The sequence below is a fragment of the Cryptomeria japonica genome, chromosome 4 (genome assembly GCF_030272615.1).
Source record: "Cryptomeria japonica chromosome 4, Sugi_1.0, whole genome shotgun sequence".
Taxonomy (NCBI): Eukaryota; Viridiplantae; Streptophyta; class Pinopsida; order Cupressales; family Cupressaceae; genus Cryptomeria; species Cryptomeria japonica.
Genome location: NC_081408.1, coordinates 215,742,165 through 215,760,211, shown reverse-complemented (window position 1 = coordinate 215,760,211; position 18,047 = coordinate 215,742,165). Strand labels below are relative to the sequence as shown.

General features: G+C 36.4%; 1 protein-coding gene across 3 annotated transcripts in view; it reads left to right on the top strand.

The window, feature by feature from the left end:
* The first annotated feature begins 204 nt into the window (after nt 1–204).
* Nucleotides 205–18,047, top strand: part of LOC131040589 (SWI/SNF complex subunit SWI3C) — a 69,909-nt gene continuing 52,066 nt past the window's right edge. The window contains exons 1-6 of one of the 3 annotated variants that reach the window (XM_057973539.2): nt 205–463; nt 599–1,135; nt 5,781–6,325; nt 6,559–6,934; nt 7,070–7,128; nt 7,475–7,620. In XM_057973539.2, the coding sequence (XP_057829522.1) occupies nt 436–463; nt 599–1,135; nt 5,781–6,325; nt 6,559–6,934; nt 7,070–7,128; nt 7,475–7,620 (1,691 nt within the window). In that variant the 5' untranslated portion in view covers nt 205–435. Of the gene's footprint in view, nt 464–598; nt 1,136–5,780; nt 6,326–6,558; nt 6,935–7,054; nt 7,129–7,474; nt 7,621–18,047 lie in introns of all 3 variants that reach the window. The other 2 variants (XM_057973538.2, XM_057973537.2) reach the window with 2 other exon arrangements.

The following is an 18,047-nucleotide window of genomic DNA, read 5'->3' as shown; positions in this document are numbered from 1 at the left end:
ATAAAATGTGATACATTTAACTTCCAAGAATATATTGATTCCAAAATGTTACCCCCAATGACTCTTATAATTAGATAGATAATAAATACTCTTATTACAATATTTAGAAAATAAAAAATAAAAACTCTTATTACAATACTTAAATAATTAATAAAAATAAATACTACCACTACTTAACAATTATTATTATTTTCCTTTCCTGGATTTTATTTCATTTTTTTTCAGTGAAAACAACACTGATAAACAAACCAACCAAGCCATAGCTGAAATTCCACTTCAGTGTTGAACTGAGAGCATTTCCACGGAGAAATCCGTTAAGAGGAGTACAAAATTCGCGAAACTAGATTTTTGGATCGCTAATCCCAGCGGAAAAAGAATGAGAATGACAACGCACTGAAATAAAATAAAAAGAACTCAGAGCGAGACCAGAGAACCATGGCAGCAAACCCCACCATTCCTCCAGGTAACGCAGTTTTACAGCACAGTTGATCCTTCCAAATAAGTGCTTATTTTACATAGAAAAAACTGTAAACTTTTAGGACTTCTTTCTTTTAAATAATTCAAATTTGAAAGGCAATTGAATCTGTTTTATTCATAGCAGGGGGCATAAGGATCAAATTCAAGAGAAAACGAGAAACATCATCCATTCATTCCAGGGATGTCGAAAACAGCTTCAGAGGGGATGAGCAGGAAAACAGAGAGCTTCCCGGCCCCCCGGCACCCCCTGCCCTTAGAAGACAGGCAAGGGAAGATTCTCCTATACCGCTCTCGGAAACTGGTGAGCCCATGGAGGTTTACCCAGGTAGAGGCGTTCAGATTTCTGGTTTTCCGGTCACTATTAAGCAGAAGCCGGGACGTCCTCATGCGTCAATTCGTGCCCTAGTTGCGGCGGACCGAGCAATTTATACGGCCGAGTTGTTAGATGAGCGGGTTAAATCTTCTGTGCCGATTTTGGAAAATATATCCCATGGTCAAATACAGACCTTATCTACGATACCCGAAGGAGACCTGGAGGTTGCCGCTTCGAGTTCTTACGGCTCCTCGGGGGGCATGATTGAAGTCAAGGGTGTGTTAAAGCGGTTTAAGGCATCGGGGCAGAACGTGGAGCAATTGCTTGTCTTTCCAATGCACGCAGGTGAGCATGATTTACTGATTTTTAGGGTTTGTCCTTTTTCCACCCCTCGAGACAGGGTTCTTTAGATAATACGTGGAAGTTACGATATAGTAAACGATGGTCTGTAATCGTAGCCGATGCTTAGAAATATGCGAGAACCCTAAGATTCTGTTGTAAAATAATTCACTGAAAGTGAATATATTTAAAAATGTGTAACCCTAATTGGTGCTAACAAACATGTGTAAACCCTAATTAAGTTTCATGCCTGATTCGACGAGACAGAATATCACAAATGTTATTGCCTAGCCAGAACATAACAAATTTTACTCCCAGCCGCATGCGAAACTGATGTAACCAGGGATTAGTTCAGGGTCTCTCTATGCAAACGCAAAAGTTTTAGATGAACCTCAATAAGTAGTTCAAAGTGTTACGCGTCAATTTTTTCCAATTGGCTATTTTTGTCAACTTTTCAATGCAAAAGTCTCTCTCTTTTGAAATGGAAATTTGCCTTAAATTAACACAAAACTATAAGTTGTGTTTTGGAAGCGTTTGTCAACGCTTTGTATAAAACATTCAAGTTCTTAAGGAAACAAGCAGAATATTTAAGGTCTCACCGAACATAAGAAATTGAAAATTCAATATCATGAAAGACAAGTTAGGATTTCTAAACTTTACAAAGTGCGTGCGACTAGTTCAAAATCTGTTAGTTTTTTGGTTAAACAGGAAAGGAGATTCATAGTGGAAACAAGTTTGAACCAAAAAATGGCAGTTCTAAATGTGGGGGTTGATGGATGGGGCTACTGCTCCTACTTGTGTGGCTAAGCAATTTCCACAGAATGTGATAGATTTGGAAAATAGAAATATTTATACTTACTTTCACAGCATGAGAAACTGTTTCATAAGAGGGACGATTTTAGCTTTGTGCTGGAGAGGGAGGTTGAAAGTTTGGAGTGCCTGCTTAAGTTATTTCTTTGCCAAGTGGTAGGACAATTGTGAGCTAGCTTTTCTGATATTTTATTTTTTCAAAATATTTTTCTGGTAATTTTACAAGTAAATTCCTAGCAAGCTGTGGCAAAACTGGAAGCATACTTGGTTGACCGTTGGACCATTTAACTGCTAAAGGTTCTAAAATTTTATAAACAATACCTCTTAAGAAAATTTAAGAAGTCCTTTTCATGGGTCTGGTAAGTAGGCTTTATACCCTTTGGATTCAAGAAACCTTTTGAGGATTTCTTATAAGAATGCAACATTTATAAAATTTTGTCATGCCCCCTATCATGTCATAATGGACATAATATTTTTTTTTGATCGATCATAATGGACATAATATTAATCTTCACTACCATATCAGAGATAAATAAATAAATGGAGAAAATTGTCTTATTTAAGACTTAACAATTTTCTAAGACTGATCCCATCCTATTAAATAAATCGATTCTGTACCGAAGCATAAGACAGCTATACAACATTGGTCAAAGGCTTTATTAAGGAAAGACTTCATGCCAGTTAAGGAGCAGTGAATTAATGTTCATGAAAACTGTGATTCTTAATCTTAACTAAGCAGCAAACCCTATAATATTTGGACAGCTCCTCTATCTTAAAAGGAACAATGATTAATGTTAGGGAAACAACGACAATCCATTACTAATATCGATTAAGACACTTAGGACAGCGATTGGTTAGTTTAGAAGAGGCATTTCTTAAAGAAGAGAAATGTCCTTAGCCAAATGGTGTAACCGTATGCCTCTTCTTGAAATCTACATAAGATGGATCCATTGGGTAAGAGGACATGAAGCATTGAACAAGACAACTATAAGAGTTTAATCAGCAATCAAGCAAGTAACTGGATCAAACAGCATGGAAGGTAGATCAATCAGTATCAGCACAACTTTAAGAGTTTAATCAGCTAGAAGAGTTTAATCAGCAATCAAGCAAGTAACTGGATCAAACAGCATGGAAGGAAGAGAGAGAGAGAGAGAGAGAGAGAGAGAGAGAGAGAGAGAGAGAGAGAGAGAGAGAGAGAGAGAGAGAGAGAGAGAAAATTGCAGGCTGTAGCACTACTATTCAGTTGTGGGCAAAATAGAGGGTGATCTCAAAAAGGGGACATTACAAAATTCAATCATCATTGTATAAAATGAAAGTAATTAATTCAACTTTCTACAATTATAAAAACATAACATATTCAGATTCACAGCTAAGAATCAATAAATATCAAATAATGCTTACATAGAACAACCTTGATTTCCACATACTTTAGGAAGCTGACTGGAGAAAATCCCATTTTAATAGAGGCAGCTCAGGGTGATGATAAAAGAACAGAATTATATAAACATAGATGTTGAAATAATTGTGGATAATGGATGAAATTGGTTTTTCTTATTTATTATGTTTTTGCTGATTTGGGTGTGTGATTGGTGCAAGCCAGAAACATCGGAATAAACATTACTTTGTTGACAATTGGGTTTTGGATCATTATGGTCTCTGGATGTTTAATTCATGATCACTTAGCTCAGAATTTTCTTGAGGAGCTGATCATTCAGAAATACCACCTCATGCACTTAAGATATCTGCCATCCAGGAAACTTATTTGTCTTAGTGTAGAGGCAAGCCTTAGACTTTATAGAATTATTTCCTCAACTGTTTTAGTTGTAACCATAAAAGTATTAACATACTATGCTGAGACAAATAAATAAAAAGCATATCCATATTTCAATAGTTTTATATTTAAATTCCATTCCTATAGGTGTATTGTGATATAAAACTAGAATCACAGTGTTTTTATATTCAAACCATGAAAGTATTAACATACTATGCTGAGACAAAAATCAAAGAAAAAACAATCATGGTACTGGGCATCCATCTCTTGGGGAAAACTCCAATGACAAGTAACCATATGCTTGGCTGGTGAAGGATGCCACACCAGCCAGTCACAGTGGACTAGTGGGAGTGGTAACCAGTCAGCTGTGAGTGAATTTGTTTCTAGTTCATGGCCAAATGAAATGAATGGCAGCCTTTACACACTTGCAGGACTCATCGTCAATATCATTGATGAATAATTCCTGAAGATTCAAACCCTTATAACAATCCAGCACCATTTTTCTTCTCTGAACTGTTATGACAAAAACAAAAAAATAACTTCTGTTCTTTTCAGAAACATGGCTCATGGAGTGAAATTTGGGCCCAGATTTGTTCAGTTGTGTTGGGCCCAAAATCATGTGCCCTGCTCACACCCACAGTGGACTGGACTGCGAACCTGGACCAGGAGTGAACTGGATTGGGATATGATGGTTTTTGAATGAACTGGTAAAAGAGACTGAAGACCATTTTTATTTCAATCCACTGGTATCGACATTGCCTTCTATCTTACCTCATACTACCATGTGAAAATCACCTTCAATAATGGATGAGATGTAAGAAAATTCTTGCTTGGCCAGCTACATTGTCTGAGCTGAAACCAAAATTTTCATATGTAAGAGGAAGATTGTCCAAACACTTGTGTGCTCAGGGTTCTACCCCTTGCCAATCAGACATTGCAGAATTCACTGCTGAAAATTTAAAGGAAATCCACCCTTGTTACTGTCATGTGAAGTGAGATGAAAATCTGTTTTTCAATCTTACTTGCCATATTTCTTCGATACCTGTTGGTGTACGTAAAAGGTCACAACAATACCATCTGGGAACATCCATCTACCATTTCTACTTTTGGGATGGAGACATAGATTCATTTTGATACACTGGTCTATGGTAAGCTGGAGGCTTTTTTAGTTTGTCTACTGGTTGACATCGAGTTTTCTTAATAGACAGTCCTTGACCCAGTGAACCTCCTCTCTGCGATGAAAATAAGCATTTTTTGTGACAATACCTATGTAATAGGAAGTTTAGAAAATGGCTACAACTTCAAAACATGCTTTTCTTGCTAAAATTAAAATACAACAGACACATTTGCTGTCTTTTTTCCCTGGATGAGACATCAGTGAGACTTACATAGCTAAACAGAGAAAATAGTAAAAATATAAATGTCGATATCAAATACATTTCATCTTTCCCCTTTTTAGAATCATTTTGTTTCCTCATTTCGTGTAACATAGATTCAAAATGTCTTCAATGCTTATAATAAACTAGAGGTTGCTATTTTTCACTTATTGTAAGAAAATGGTATCTAATTTTTAGGTTAAACTTCTGGACTCTAGATAATTAGATGAGTACTTTTGGTACTTGAGTATATTAAATGTGACATATTGATTCATTAGTTGGTCCATGCAAGTCCTGTCTTGGATCAAGTTTTAGGTTTAAAGTTGAACTTTTACAAGTTGCTATATTCATTAAATTCCTATAAAATTGCTTATGCCTTATTTGGAGATGGTTGATAATAACCCAGGAAAAGGAACCTTTAAACAAATGATACTTTGAAATTGAAACACATAAAAACATTATTTTATCTCTCAATATTACCTTTTTTTGCAACTATAGATTTGGTGGCACTATCTGTCCTTTATTGTAGATTTTACTGAGCTGGTCATTTGATTAAATTTTTGCACAGGCTTGTGAAACTGTCAGAGTGATATACCTTAGTTTCAAAATTTGCTAATGAAAATATAGTCTAAAAATACGACATTTGCAATAAATGGTTCATCTGAACTCACTACTGCTGATGGTTGTTTTGCAGACTGGTTTTCCCTCAAGCATGTGCACAGAATGGAGCGACAAGTTGTTCCAGAGTATTTCTCTGGGAAGTTTGTTGATCGCACGCCAAAAGTATACATGGAAATCAGAAACACTATCGTCAGAGAGTATATGGAAAATCCTGAAAAGGCTCTATCATTGACTGATTGTCAAGGATTGTGTAATATAGACGCAAAGGATTTGACTAGAATTTTTGAGTTTTTGGATCACTGGGGAATTATAAATTACTGTGCAACAAATGATCTGAGGAATCATGGACTTTCATGGGCAGGGACCAAAGAGACTCTTCAGGAAAATACAAACGGAGAAATACAAGTTATGCCTGGTTCATTAAGGAGCAACACGAGTTTGATTCGTTTTGAAATGCCTCGTACAAAGTTCAGACTAGATAATGGTCCTTTATCACCGGGATGCTCTAATGGAGCCATTTCTGATTTGGATCGTCGAATTCAAGAGCGTCTGTTAGAACAGCGTTGTTCTTCATGCTCAAGATACTGTACTGACCTCTTCTATCAGTCTCAGAAAGAGGTATGTCTAAGTAAGGTACATGTTATTTACATAACTGGAAAGGACTTTTATGGAATGCCCTTTTTAACCATGCATCTCTATCCTAAAAGCGCATGTTTTTCAATAGGGGACAGAATGCTGATAATTACAAAACCTTGCAGTTTTGGATAATTAAGGTCAATGCCATCTATGGTTGAAGCCTATTTTTCTTTGGGAATAAAGCCTCAAGATTGTCTATTTTGAATTTTTGGCAGACCGATGTAATATTATGTTCAGATTGTTTCAATGATGGGAAACCAGCTATTGGAATGGCAACAGTAGATTTTGTTCGGACAGATGCTTCAAGGGATGCTGGGGATGCTGATGGAAACAATTGGACTGATGAGGAGACATTGCTGCTTCTTGAAGCTTTGGAAATTTATAATGATAACTGGAATGAAATTGCAGAGCATGTGGGGACAAAATCAAAAGCTCAATGCATACTACATTTCATTCGCCTTCCTATGGAGGAGGGATTGCTAGACAATATTGATGTCCCTGACATGAGCATGAAGCCCAATGCTTCAGATGAGGTTCATGAAACTGCAAAAGCATTTTCTTTAGATGTGAAATGCAATGGAAATTCTGGAGGTATCTTTAAGTTTTTCATTTTGATTGATACACTTGAAATGCATTTGCTAATTTAATAAGTTGTAAGCATGTTTTGGGTGGAATGGTAAGAATAGATTGGCTGTTCTAATTCCTTTTCAGGTTTGAGCCCTGCAGAATTCGAGGCTGAGAATAGAATGGTATTCCAAAATTCTGGTAATCCAGTCATGTCCCTGGTATGTTTCATGTCTGATAAAATTTAAAGGTTTTGATGCCTATTGATAAGAGCTTCTATCTTTATGCATGATTGGATTTTTTGTACCGTAGATTGTTTTGTTTTATACAGATCTTTAAGTTCTTGTAAGTGCGTGAGTGCCTGCTGGAATTTTATAATGTGGTAGCTGGAAAAAAGTTTTATATCCTTTTGAGCTTTTGGAATTGTTTAACTCTAGGCAACTCATATACTCTTAATTCTAGTAGAAGTCAATCAAGGGGAATTGGAATGAAAAAGTGCTTTTTCAAGTTCTCCAATGCAAATTTTAGGTAAAACTATTTTATGTTCTCATTGCAAGTTTCCTCCAGGTTGCCTTCCTAGCTTCTGCAGTTGGACCACGTGTCGCTGGAGCTTGTGCACGTGCGGCTTTAGTTTCTTTATCCAAAGATGATAACAATACAGAAACTATTGATGATAACACCTCAAGTAAAGAAGGTTATGCTCTCAGTGACAGGTGAACACAATAACCTTTGAAGCCTTACACAATGATTTTATGTAGTTGTTTTCTGAAGATTGGTCTTTGTGTTGTAATGTGAACACTTAGATTAGTATAAAAGTTAAGATCAGTCAAAGTTGGAGAATTTAATCTTGTTTGTAATACATGACATATTGCCTGCACGTAAAGTATACTCAAATATCTGAAAACCAGTTTTCAGAAAAGTTATATCTTTCACAAGGAAGCCAAATTGCCATTTACCCTGAAGTATAAATACAAAGATACTCAATTCTGTGATTGATCATTCACCTTTTGAATACTTTCACTGGTTTGGCCTACTTAGTTATGGGTCTGAGCTACTTAGTTATGGGTCTGACTTGAATGGGCAAAGGTTGGTGTTCATTAACACAAAGTGATAATAGTTAAAGGACTCACTGATTATGCAATAGAAAAATTTACTTGATTGTAAGCTTATTTAATTGAGTTGAATTGTTTCTGTGTCAAACAAAATTTGTCAAATCAAATATCTTAAAACTAAAGCTTGTTTTATTATAATTACATGCGAATCTCATTGTATTTGCTAATATTTATGGAGGGATTAATTGAAATGAATAGGGTAACTCAAGAAAACTACAGTAATTCTCACCTTTACAAAGTATTTCCTATTTGTGAAGTTTAAATGTATTCTCTATTATTTTAGATTCCATGTTTTTCCATAGGATTTTCTGAGCATAAATTGTACTGTTACTCTTTAGATTTTCTGAGTCTTGGCTGAGCTTTATTCATGTGACTTCGAGAATTCTCTCCTAGTTTTGTCGGCCCAAAAATAAAGGTGATTTTTAAGCTAATAAATAATACAACTAACCCTAAAAAGGACATGAAGTCTTACATGCATGCTAAATGAAGGATTGAACCATCAATTGTGTAATTATAGGTACATTTTTTTCCTTTTTAAATCAAAATTCTATATAAGTTCAAAGGCCTGTTCTTTGTTAGGAATTGTGTATGTAAGCTTTTCTATGAAATAAAATACCTTAAAATCTTGTTTTCTTTAGCCTGCCTTGCCTTTTAATTTGCTAATGTGTATTTCATGCTCATGAGTGCTCCAATGGCCCTTGCAACAAGGATAACTGTTAACCATAGTTCCATAGAGTCTGCTAACGAAGAGACAAGGTGATGGGGGATGGGTTTGAGGGATGGTTTACTATGGTCCAAATTTGGGGGTGACTCAAATTTGAGGGTGACAGGGAACGATGAAGCAAATGTGATAATAGTATTTGGAAAATCAGTTAGGATTTTTTTATAAGAAATTGCAATTTATCTTTTATGTTGAAATTTCTAAATGTAATGAATCAGTTGAACTGACAATGCATAAAATTCTTTGAATCTCAATATATTATTATATTCAAAAAATCATAATTAAATCAAGTTTCTACTTTCAAGTACGATGGATGAAGGCCTCAAATGATTTAATCATTTTTCTCAAATGCCATGACAAACTCCTTATTTTTGGAAGTTGGAACTGCTAGACCCATCTGGCTTAAGCTCCTCCCAATGGACACTAACCGACCCTGCTTGTGCAATCTGATCCTTATCAGTTTGTATTAGCTCCCTCTAGGTCTACATCCCACTGTAGTATTAGACTCTCCTTGTATGCAAGTGTCTTGTTGTTCATGAGATGCAAGACACTCTGGATGTCCACAAGATTTGATGGTTATCTAGAGGTAAGCCTATCCACTTGATAGAGTGGATGGAGCCTATCCTCTTGATAGAGTAGATGGAGTTTTATGTAGATTAATTCCTTTCAGCATTAAAAGATCTACAAACTTGTGGGGTGGGATGCTCTTTGCATACTAGAGATTGGAGTGTTGATCTGCACCTAAGATAGGTTGCTGATGTAACTGATTTATTTGGTTTTAGCATGTTTGAGGAGACACAGATATGACTAGTCTTGGTCTCTGAGTGTTTGACTGCCTGGAGGAGACCAAGCTGGAGACTGTTTCAGCCAACATTGGAGAGAGTTAGAATCCAGTTCTCATCGGGAAGAGGAAGAAAGAGGATAAGAAAGGACTTAGGGAGAGATATGAGATAATGAAGAATGAAATCTTTTTAACCATGGGAAGATAGTTGAGTCACGAGAAGTGTTTCAAGCATAGAAGCATATATCTTTTCTGGCAATAACTTGGCAAACCAAAAAACCATTTTCAATATCTTGGCATACTATCAGAAACCCAAAAAACACAAAAGAAGAGAAATACAGTTGATTATAATATTTAAAGACATCTTAATTGCATAGAGTTATCAAAACCCTAATAACAGTGTAGAGTTATTATTTATTTATTATTAAAGTTTATTAATCTGTTTATTATCTAATATTAAAATTCATAAAAAGAATAAACTGTAAACCTTATTAAAGGATAAAATTAAAAAAATCACTATTTTACAAAATAAATACAAAAATAATAAATGAAATAAATTAATGTTTTATTTATTTAAAAAACAGTAAATAAAAAACAAATCATTAAAAAATCTGCTTTTATTTTTAACGCCAATAGCAAACCAATTTCATTGTAGAAAGAATCAAATAGTAGGCAGTCAAAATGTGAAATAAATTGCAGCTTTCTGGCTTCTGAGGTGAAAAAATTGAAAAAACCTCAATTTATGTGGAAATCTGAAAAACTTGGAATAAGTCGGATATTGTCAGGCTAACTAGACAAAATTGTGAAATAGGTTGAAATGTTGGGAAAAATTGGGAAAAGGCTGGTAAAAATGAGGTCAATAAAATATTCAGTACAAGGCATGATTTTTTCTTCGAATTTTCCAAGAAAAAACCAGTTTCATGTAAATCAGAATTAGACAATGGTAATTGTGCGTTTTATTATTGAGAAATGAGAAACATTTATAGGCAATTACATTGACAGAGTTTCTAAAAGAATCTGAGAAAAACAGAAATAGAAAGATTCTAACTAAACGAGACTAAAAGAATTTAAACTAATATGATACAATATTGACCATTAATTAAGTAGACATTTATTCTAACACCCTCCCTTAATGGCCAATCTGTCAACTACACCAAGATGCCCTCTAAATTTAACAAACTTATATGGGCTTAGAGACTTGGTGAGAATATCTGCAGTTTGATCCTCTGTCGGAACATACTGCAGCTGAACTGATCTGTCGTCTACCTGCTTGTGGATGTAGTGACAATGAAGCTCAACATGCTTGGTATGTTCATGGAAGATTGGATTTTTGGCGAGTTTGAGCATTCCTTGATTATCAGTGTACAAGGGAGAAGGACTTGCTTGAGTCATTTGCATATCTGAAAGCACCCTTCGTAGCCAAACTGCTTCACACACTGCCATAACTGTTCCCTGATATTCTACTTTAGTCGAGGAAAGAGCCACACTGCCTGTTGCTTCTCGCTGGTCCATGTTACAGCACCTGTACCCAAACTAAATACATACCCAGAAGTGGATTTTTTGTCATCCATTGAACCTGCTCAATCTGAATCTGTATAACCAATGAGCTTTGGATCCTTGCACCTGCTATATAGAATGCCAAAATCTGAAGTGCCCTTCACATATTGCAGCACATGCTTTGTTGCAACCCAATGATCAGCTTTTGGGGCTGTCATGAAGCGAGAAATGTAGCTCACGACAAAACTGAGATCAGGTCTAGTGGCAGTGAGGTAGATGAGGCTGCCCACTAGTTGCTTGAATGCTGTTTCATCTAGCATAGGTGAATCAAATTTGGCTGACAACTTAAGCCCTTTCTTCGTAGGTGTGGAAGCAGGTTTACAATGCTGCATCCGAAATTCGTCAAGCATACTTTTGGCATACTTAGATTGTGAGATTAAAATACTGTCACTAGACTGCCAAACCTCAACACCTAAGCAGTAATGGAGAAGCCCCAAATTTGTCATGTCAAAAGCTTGGCACAAATGTTGTTTGATTGCTGCAATCAAATGTGCTAAATTGCCAGTAATGACTAAGTCATCAACATAGACAACAAGAAAAAGAATATCATCGCCAAAGTGTTTGACATACAGATTAGTGTTAGAGGGATTGCGCTAAAAACCATGATCAACCAGTTATTGATCAATCTTAATGTACCATGCTCGAGGAGCCTATTTCAAGCCATAGAGTGCTTTCACCATTGCGCAAACTTGATGTTCCTTACCAGGAAACCTTGAAACCAGGAGGTTGCGTCATATAGACTTTTTCTTGCAACTCACCATTGAGGAAGGCACTCTTGACACCCACCTGATGGAGTTTCCATCCAAACTAGGCTGCAACAGCGAGAAGAAGATGAATTGTGCTCATCTTGGCAGTAGGAGCAAAATCCTTCTCATAGTCAATGCCCTCCCGTTGTGTGAATCCTGGAGCTACTAACCTTGCCTTGTATTTATCCAGAGTACCTTCTGTATGATACTTGACCATTTAAACCCATTTGCAACTGATAGGTTTCTTCCCAAGAGGAAGATTAGAAAGGACCCAAGTATTATTCTTTAGAAGACTATGGTATTCAGCTTCCATAGCCTCTTCCCACATAGGAATTCCTTTTGCCTCTAAATATGTCTGAGGCTCATAGATGCTGTGGATGTTGGCCATAAGAAAAAAATTGACTGTGTTTTGTTGCTTGCTCTTTCTGTGAACTGATATGCCCTCAATGAGCTCATCATCATGAAGAGCCCTAATAGTTTTAGCCCACCATTTAGGCCGAAGAGTAGAAGTACCAACATCTGGCATAGGAGAAACAACATCTCCTGGGGGTGCTGAAACAAAGTCATCTGAATGTAGATCCTAAGGAAAGTTAGGTGGTGCACTATCATGCCTAGGAGACCCCTCCATTTCAGGGTCGAAATGATCTGAAGCCCTCCCATCAGGTGATCCTAAGGGAAGACGAACACCCAAATTAGACGCCTTCATAAGCTGATCCTTAGGACTCATAGTAGCAGAAGAAAGAAAAGGACTGGTAGTCTCATCAACCACAACATCACGATTGAATATGAGACAATCTGTTTCCACATCAATTAGCCTGTATGCCTTGTGATTGTCATTGTAACCAATAAACATAAGTTTTTGGCTCTTGGAATCTAGCGTGGCATGCTTGGCTTCTGGAATCCTTACATGAGTAGTAGAAACAAAGATTTTGAGATGGCCCACCTTAGGCTTTCGTCCTAACTAGGCTTCTTTAGGAGTCATTTTCTTAACAGCTTGTGTAGGCGATCAATTCAAAAGGCAAACAACAGTATAAACTGATTCAACCCAGTATTTCTTAGAATATGTTTGATGCTCCAACATAGAACGAGCCCTTTCAGTAATGGTGCGATTTCAATGCTCAACGACACCATTCTACTGAGGGGTGTATGGTGTGGTAAGTTGGTGCTTAATGCCATGTGCAACACAGAAGGTGGAGAAAGCAGATGAACAAAACTGCCCCCTATTATTTGAACTTAGAGTAACAATCCGAGAACCTGATTCTTTCTCAACCAAGGCCTTATACTGCTGAAATGTACTGAATGCATTTGATTTATTTTTAAGAAAATACACCCACATTTTTCTATTGAAATCATCAACAAATAATAAAAGTACCTGGACCCAGTTTGAGGAGTGTTCATTGGTCCACATACATCAGTGTGAACTAATTGAAGTACCTTGGAGGCTCGCCAAGAATCGCCATTCGAGAATGGTGTCTGATGTTGCTTCCTAGCTTTACAAGCTCCACAAATGGCATGATTTTGAGTTTGGATCTCAGGTTAATCAGCAACCAAAACCTCTCGAGATAATTGAGAGAGATAGTGCACATTCAAGTGCCCATAACGCTATTGCCAAAGATCGTTGATGGAAGAACTTTTGGCTGCCATGGCGTGTTCCTAAGAATCACGTGAATCAACAAGTCTATAAAGACCATGATCCTCAAGTCCCATAGTGATTGTAGTGCGAGTCTCCCTATCAACAATGCTGCAAGTGTGGGAATTGAAAACAATATCCAATTGGGGAGAATGCCTCACGATCTGGCTAACTTAGAGAAGATTAAGTTCCATGCTTGGAACATAGTATACATCGAGAAATATCAAATTTCTCCCTCTAGAGTGAATGTTGTCCTTATTGACAACAATATACTCCTCTCCTCCTCCAAAGATCACTGAATCAAGGAATGGTTCAAATTTTGTGAACCAATCCCAACAATGAGTAAAATGTTGAGAAGCCCTTGAATTGATATACCAAGTAGAAGATTTCATTGGATTTGCAGTTCTTTTGGCTATAAAAGCATATAAGGTAGGTTCTTTCTGATCAAAGTGCTCCACAACATTTGCTTTGGGTTGAGACCCTCCCTTCTTTTGCTTAGAAGCTAATCGATGTGGACAGTCGACCTTCATGTGATCATGCTTGTGGCAATGATTACACGGAACATTCTTTTTCTTGTTGTTGTCCTGAGAAGGACTTGAGCCCTTTGGCTGAGAAGATTGACCTTTCCCTTTGTTCTTAGCAAAAGATTTAGCAAAGAACGCTTGTTCTGTGGAGGATGAACTAGCATTACTACCAAACTATTGTCTCTAACAATCCTGCTGTAGAAGCTTATTGCAAAGATTTGGAAAGTTCAAATCAACATTTGTTGAAGTAATGTTGAGCATTTCAATGAAATGCTCATAGGATTTTGGTAGACTTTTCAGAGTAATCACGACCATATCTTCTTCCTCCATTTTTTGACCAATAGCCTCTAGTTGGTTGCGAATATCCTTTATCTTCATCAGATGCTCCCGAAGAGATGTTTTCTCGTCCATCATGATCATGAAGAGCATATTCTTGAGAAAGAATGCACGACTCTTATTTGACGTTTCATGTAGATCTTTCAGGTGCTTCTAGATCGCAGCAGTTGTCTTGTCAGATGACACTTGGGGCAGCTGATCTTCAATCATTGAAAGTTTGATGAGCATGACCGCTTCATGATTGTGCTTTGTCATACTTGTCTTGGTCCTTTCCAATTGTCGTGGGTCTAGTTTGAGTACCTAGAACAACTTGATCAGGGCAACGATATTCAAATATCGTTAGCTTGTGCTGCTTCTAGGTGTTATAATTCTTCTCGTTGAATTTTTGACTACTTTCAAGCATAATATTTGTCAAAGATGCCATTTATTATGATTTTCGAGAAATTGTTGAAAACAAAAAAAATGGCACGATTTTCGAGGCAACATAAATTGGCACAAATTCCAATGTAGAACTCGAGAAACCCTAGGTCGAGTTCCACAAAATGCCCAGTTTTTTAAAAAAAAATGGTAGGCACAAAAAATACAAAGGGTTAAAATGAAACCCTAGCTGCATTGGTGTAGAGATTGTCCTAGAATTGTTGTGTAGAAATTGCGTGGCAGAAAGAACAAAAAAACTGTGTTTGAAAATGGCCACAGAGGCGTCGTGCATAGAAAATGGCACTAGAAAAATATCGTGGATTCAAGGAAAAAACCGATGCCGTTTTACAGAGCTCACGTTGCACCAGAGTTGAAGATAGAAAACATAAAATAAAAATTGAAGATAGAAAACGCAAAATAAAAATTGCGTTAAAACTCAAATCACATGGGCTGCAGACAAACAGAAATTGCACGATAGCAAGGTGAAGGTCGCTCAGAGCTGAACACACGAAGAAGCAAACCCTTGAACATGTAGGAGGTAGTCACATGCAAAAAAAAATCACGGATTATAGACACACGAAGCTTGCAAAAGCCCTTTGCGAAAGAAACCCGCAAAATAACAAAACAAAGGCGTCGCAGAGATTAAACTCTAACAAGAGACCCCCAATGCACGAATCACACTTTCGGAAAGGTGCGAGAGTCAAAAATACGAACCTAGGACACATGAAAAAATTTCGAATTATGGTTTAGAAAAACCCACAAAATTCAAAAAACAATGGTAATTGTGCGTTTTATTATTGAGAAATGAGAAACATTTATACACAATTACATTGACAGAGTTTCTAAAAGAAATTGAGAAAAAGATAAATAGAAAGAATCTAAACAACTAATATGATACAATATTGACCATTAATTAAGTAGATATTTATTCTAACATTTCAAATGTGAAATCTAATATCTCTAAAGATCTCACAAGTTTTCCTGTGATTTACTTTTGTGGTTTCAAGTGTTAGAAGATGGGGCCACTATGCATCCTAGCATCATGAGAGGAAGAAATCCAAGCAAAAGCATCAATATTTTGCAAGGAGTGCAGAAAATTAGTCTGGAGTAGATGAGTTATCATCTTAATTTGAGACAACTTTTTATGTGGTGTAATGCTCATCTACTTAGACTATTTTTGGTGTAGGGTATGTGGAAAGTGAATCATTCAGACAGACGATGTCATGCCCCTTTTTGTTAAAATTGGTTTTTGGTCAACATTAACCCATTTTATTCTTCTATGGGTTAATCAGTCCAGATTAAGGGGAATAATTAATTTAATATTTATGAATGTCCAAATATTTTCAATGTCAAAAGGACATTTAAATATTAAATAAATATTTGGAAACAATTAGTGGGGAAATGGATTTTGTGCCATAATGGGAAGTTTGAAATATTTCTAATTATGACTTTCCCACCAAGAGTGGTGTGGGGGAAATTAAAATATTTCTAATTAATGATTTTCCCACCAAGAGCAAATTTGGAAAGCAAGATTAGAGTGGGAAATTAAAATATTTCTAATTAATGATTTTCCCACCAGGTGCAAATTTGGAAAGTAAGAGTGGAGTGGAAATTTGTAATATATCTAATTTATGATTTTCCCACCAAATTGGCCAAGGACAAGATAAATACAAAGCATATTTGAGAAAATGGATCTTTATGCCATTTCTACTTCTCAATTTCTTATTGTATGAACTCCATGTTCTGCAAAATTCTTCAATGGATGAAAAACCATTGGAGATTAGTGTCTTGTGGCCGGAAACCCATAAGTTTCAGGTGGATAGTGGACAAAACCCTATTGTTCATATAGAGCAACTTCATCTAGAGGTTGCATTGGAGCTTCGAGATTTCAGGAGTTTCAACAGTTTTCTATTGTTCATGTTCAGGGTTTTATTGATGTTGTTGCAGTGATTTCAAATATCTTTTGAGGGGTTGTTTCTATTATTAATCTTGTATCAGATCATATGTATGTATTTTCTATTTGGAAATCAAACAATATCAATTTGTGGTGTTTACAGTGCCATTGATGGTATTTAGTTGTAATAGTTCTTACGGGTTTTGCTTATAAATTGGAGTTTGAAGATATTTACTTTGCTGTAGTTGTAAATCAGGTTTCAGACCTGATAATATGCTTTGGATATCATAAAATATGTTTCATTGGTGTTCTATGAAGTTTCATTCTATTTAATGTCTCTTAATGCAAGACTATCTCACTAGTCTTGGTGTTTTCAATGAAACTTGGTATAATGTTTGTGAATCTATTTTCCAGATCTGAAAGTAATATTTGTTTTGGTAAAAACTTGAATGAATTAAAGAAACTATCAAACGATCATATAAAAAATTACAAAAATGATGTTTCTGTAACGAAACAGTCGTAAATAGAAACTAACTAATGTTTACATTATGTTACATTATTGACCATTTATAAAATAATTAAAGATATTATTCTAATACCCTCCCTTAATGGTCAATCTATCGACTACACCAAGTTGCCCCTTAAATTTTACAAACTTGTCTGGGCTCAAAGACTCGGTGAGAATATTTGCTATTTGATCCTCAGTCGGAACATACAACAATTGAACCGATCCGTCTTCAACCAGCTTCCGAATGAAGTGACATTAAAGTTCAACATGCTTGGTTCTCTCGTGGAAGATCGGATTCTTGGCTAGTTTGAGCATCCCTTGATTGTCATAGTAAAGGGGAGTAGGACCTGCTTGAGACATTTGCATGTCTAAAAGCATCCTCCGAAGCCAAATTGCCTTACAAGCTGTCTTATTATTCCTCGATACTCTGCTTCTATCGAGGAAAGAGCCACTGCTTGCTGTTTCTTACTAGTCCATGTGATTGCACCAGATCCCAAACTAAAAACATACCCAGATGTTGATTTTCTGTCATCAACGGAAGCTGCCTAATTTGAGTTTGTGTAACCAATGAGTCTAGGATCGTGACTTCTGTTGTATAGAAGACCAAAATTAGAAGTGTCCTTCACATAACACAGCACACGCTTCGCTGCTACTCAATGATCAGCCTTGGGGGCTGTCATGAAGCGTGAAATCGAGCTCACTGCAAAACTGAGATCAGACCTAATAGCAGTAAGGTAGATGAGATTGGCCACCAATTGCTTGAATGCTGATTCATTCAGCACAGATGAATCTGATTTGGTTGTCGGCTTCAGCCCTTTCTCCATAGGTGTGGATGTAGGTTTGTAGTCTTGTATTCAAAACTTGTCCAACAGACTGCGGGCATACTTAGACCGAGATATGAAGATATTAGCTTC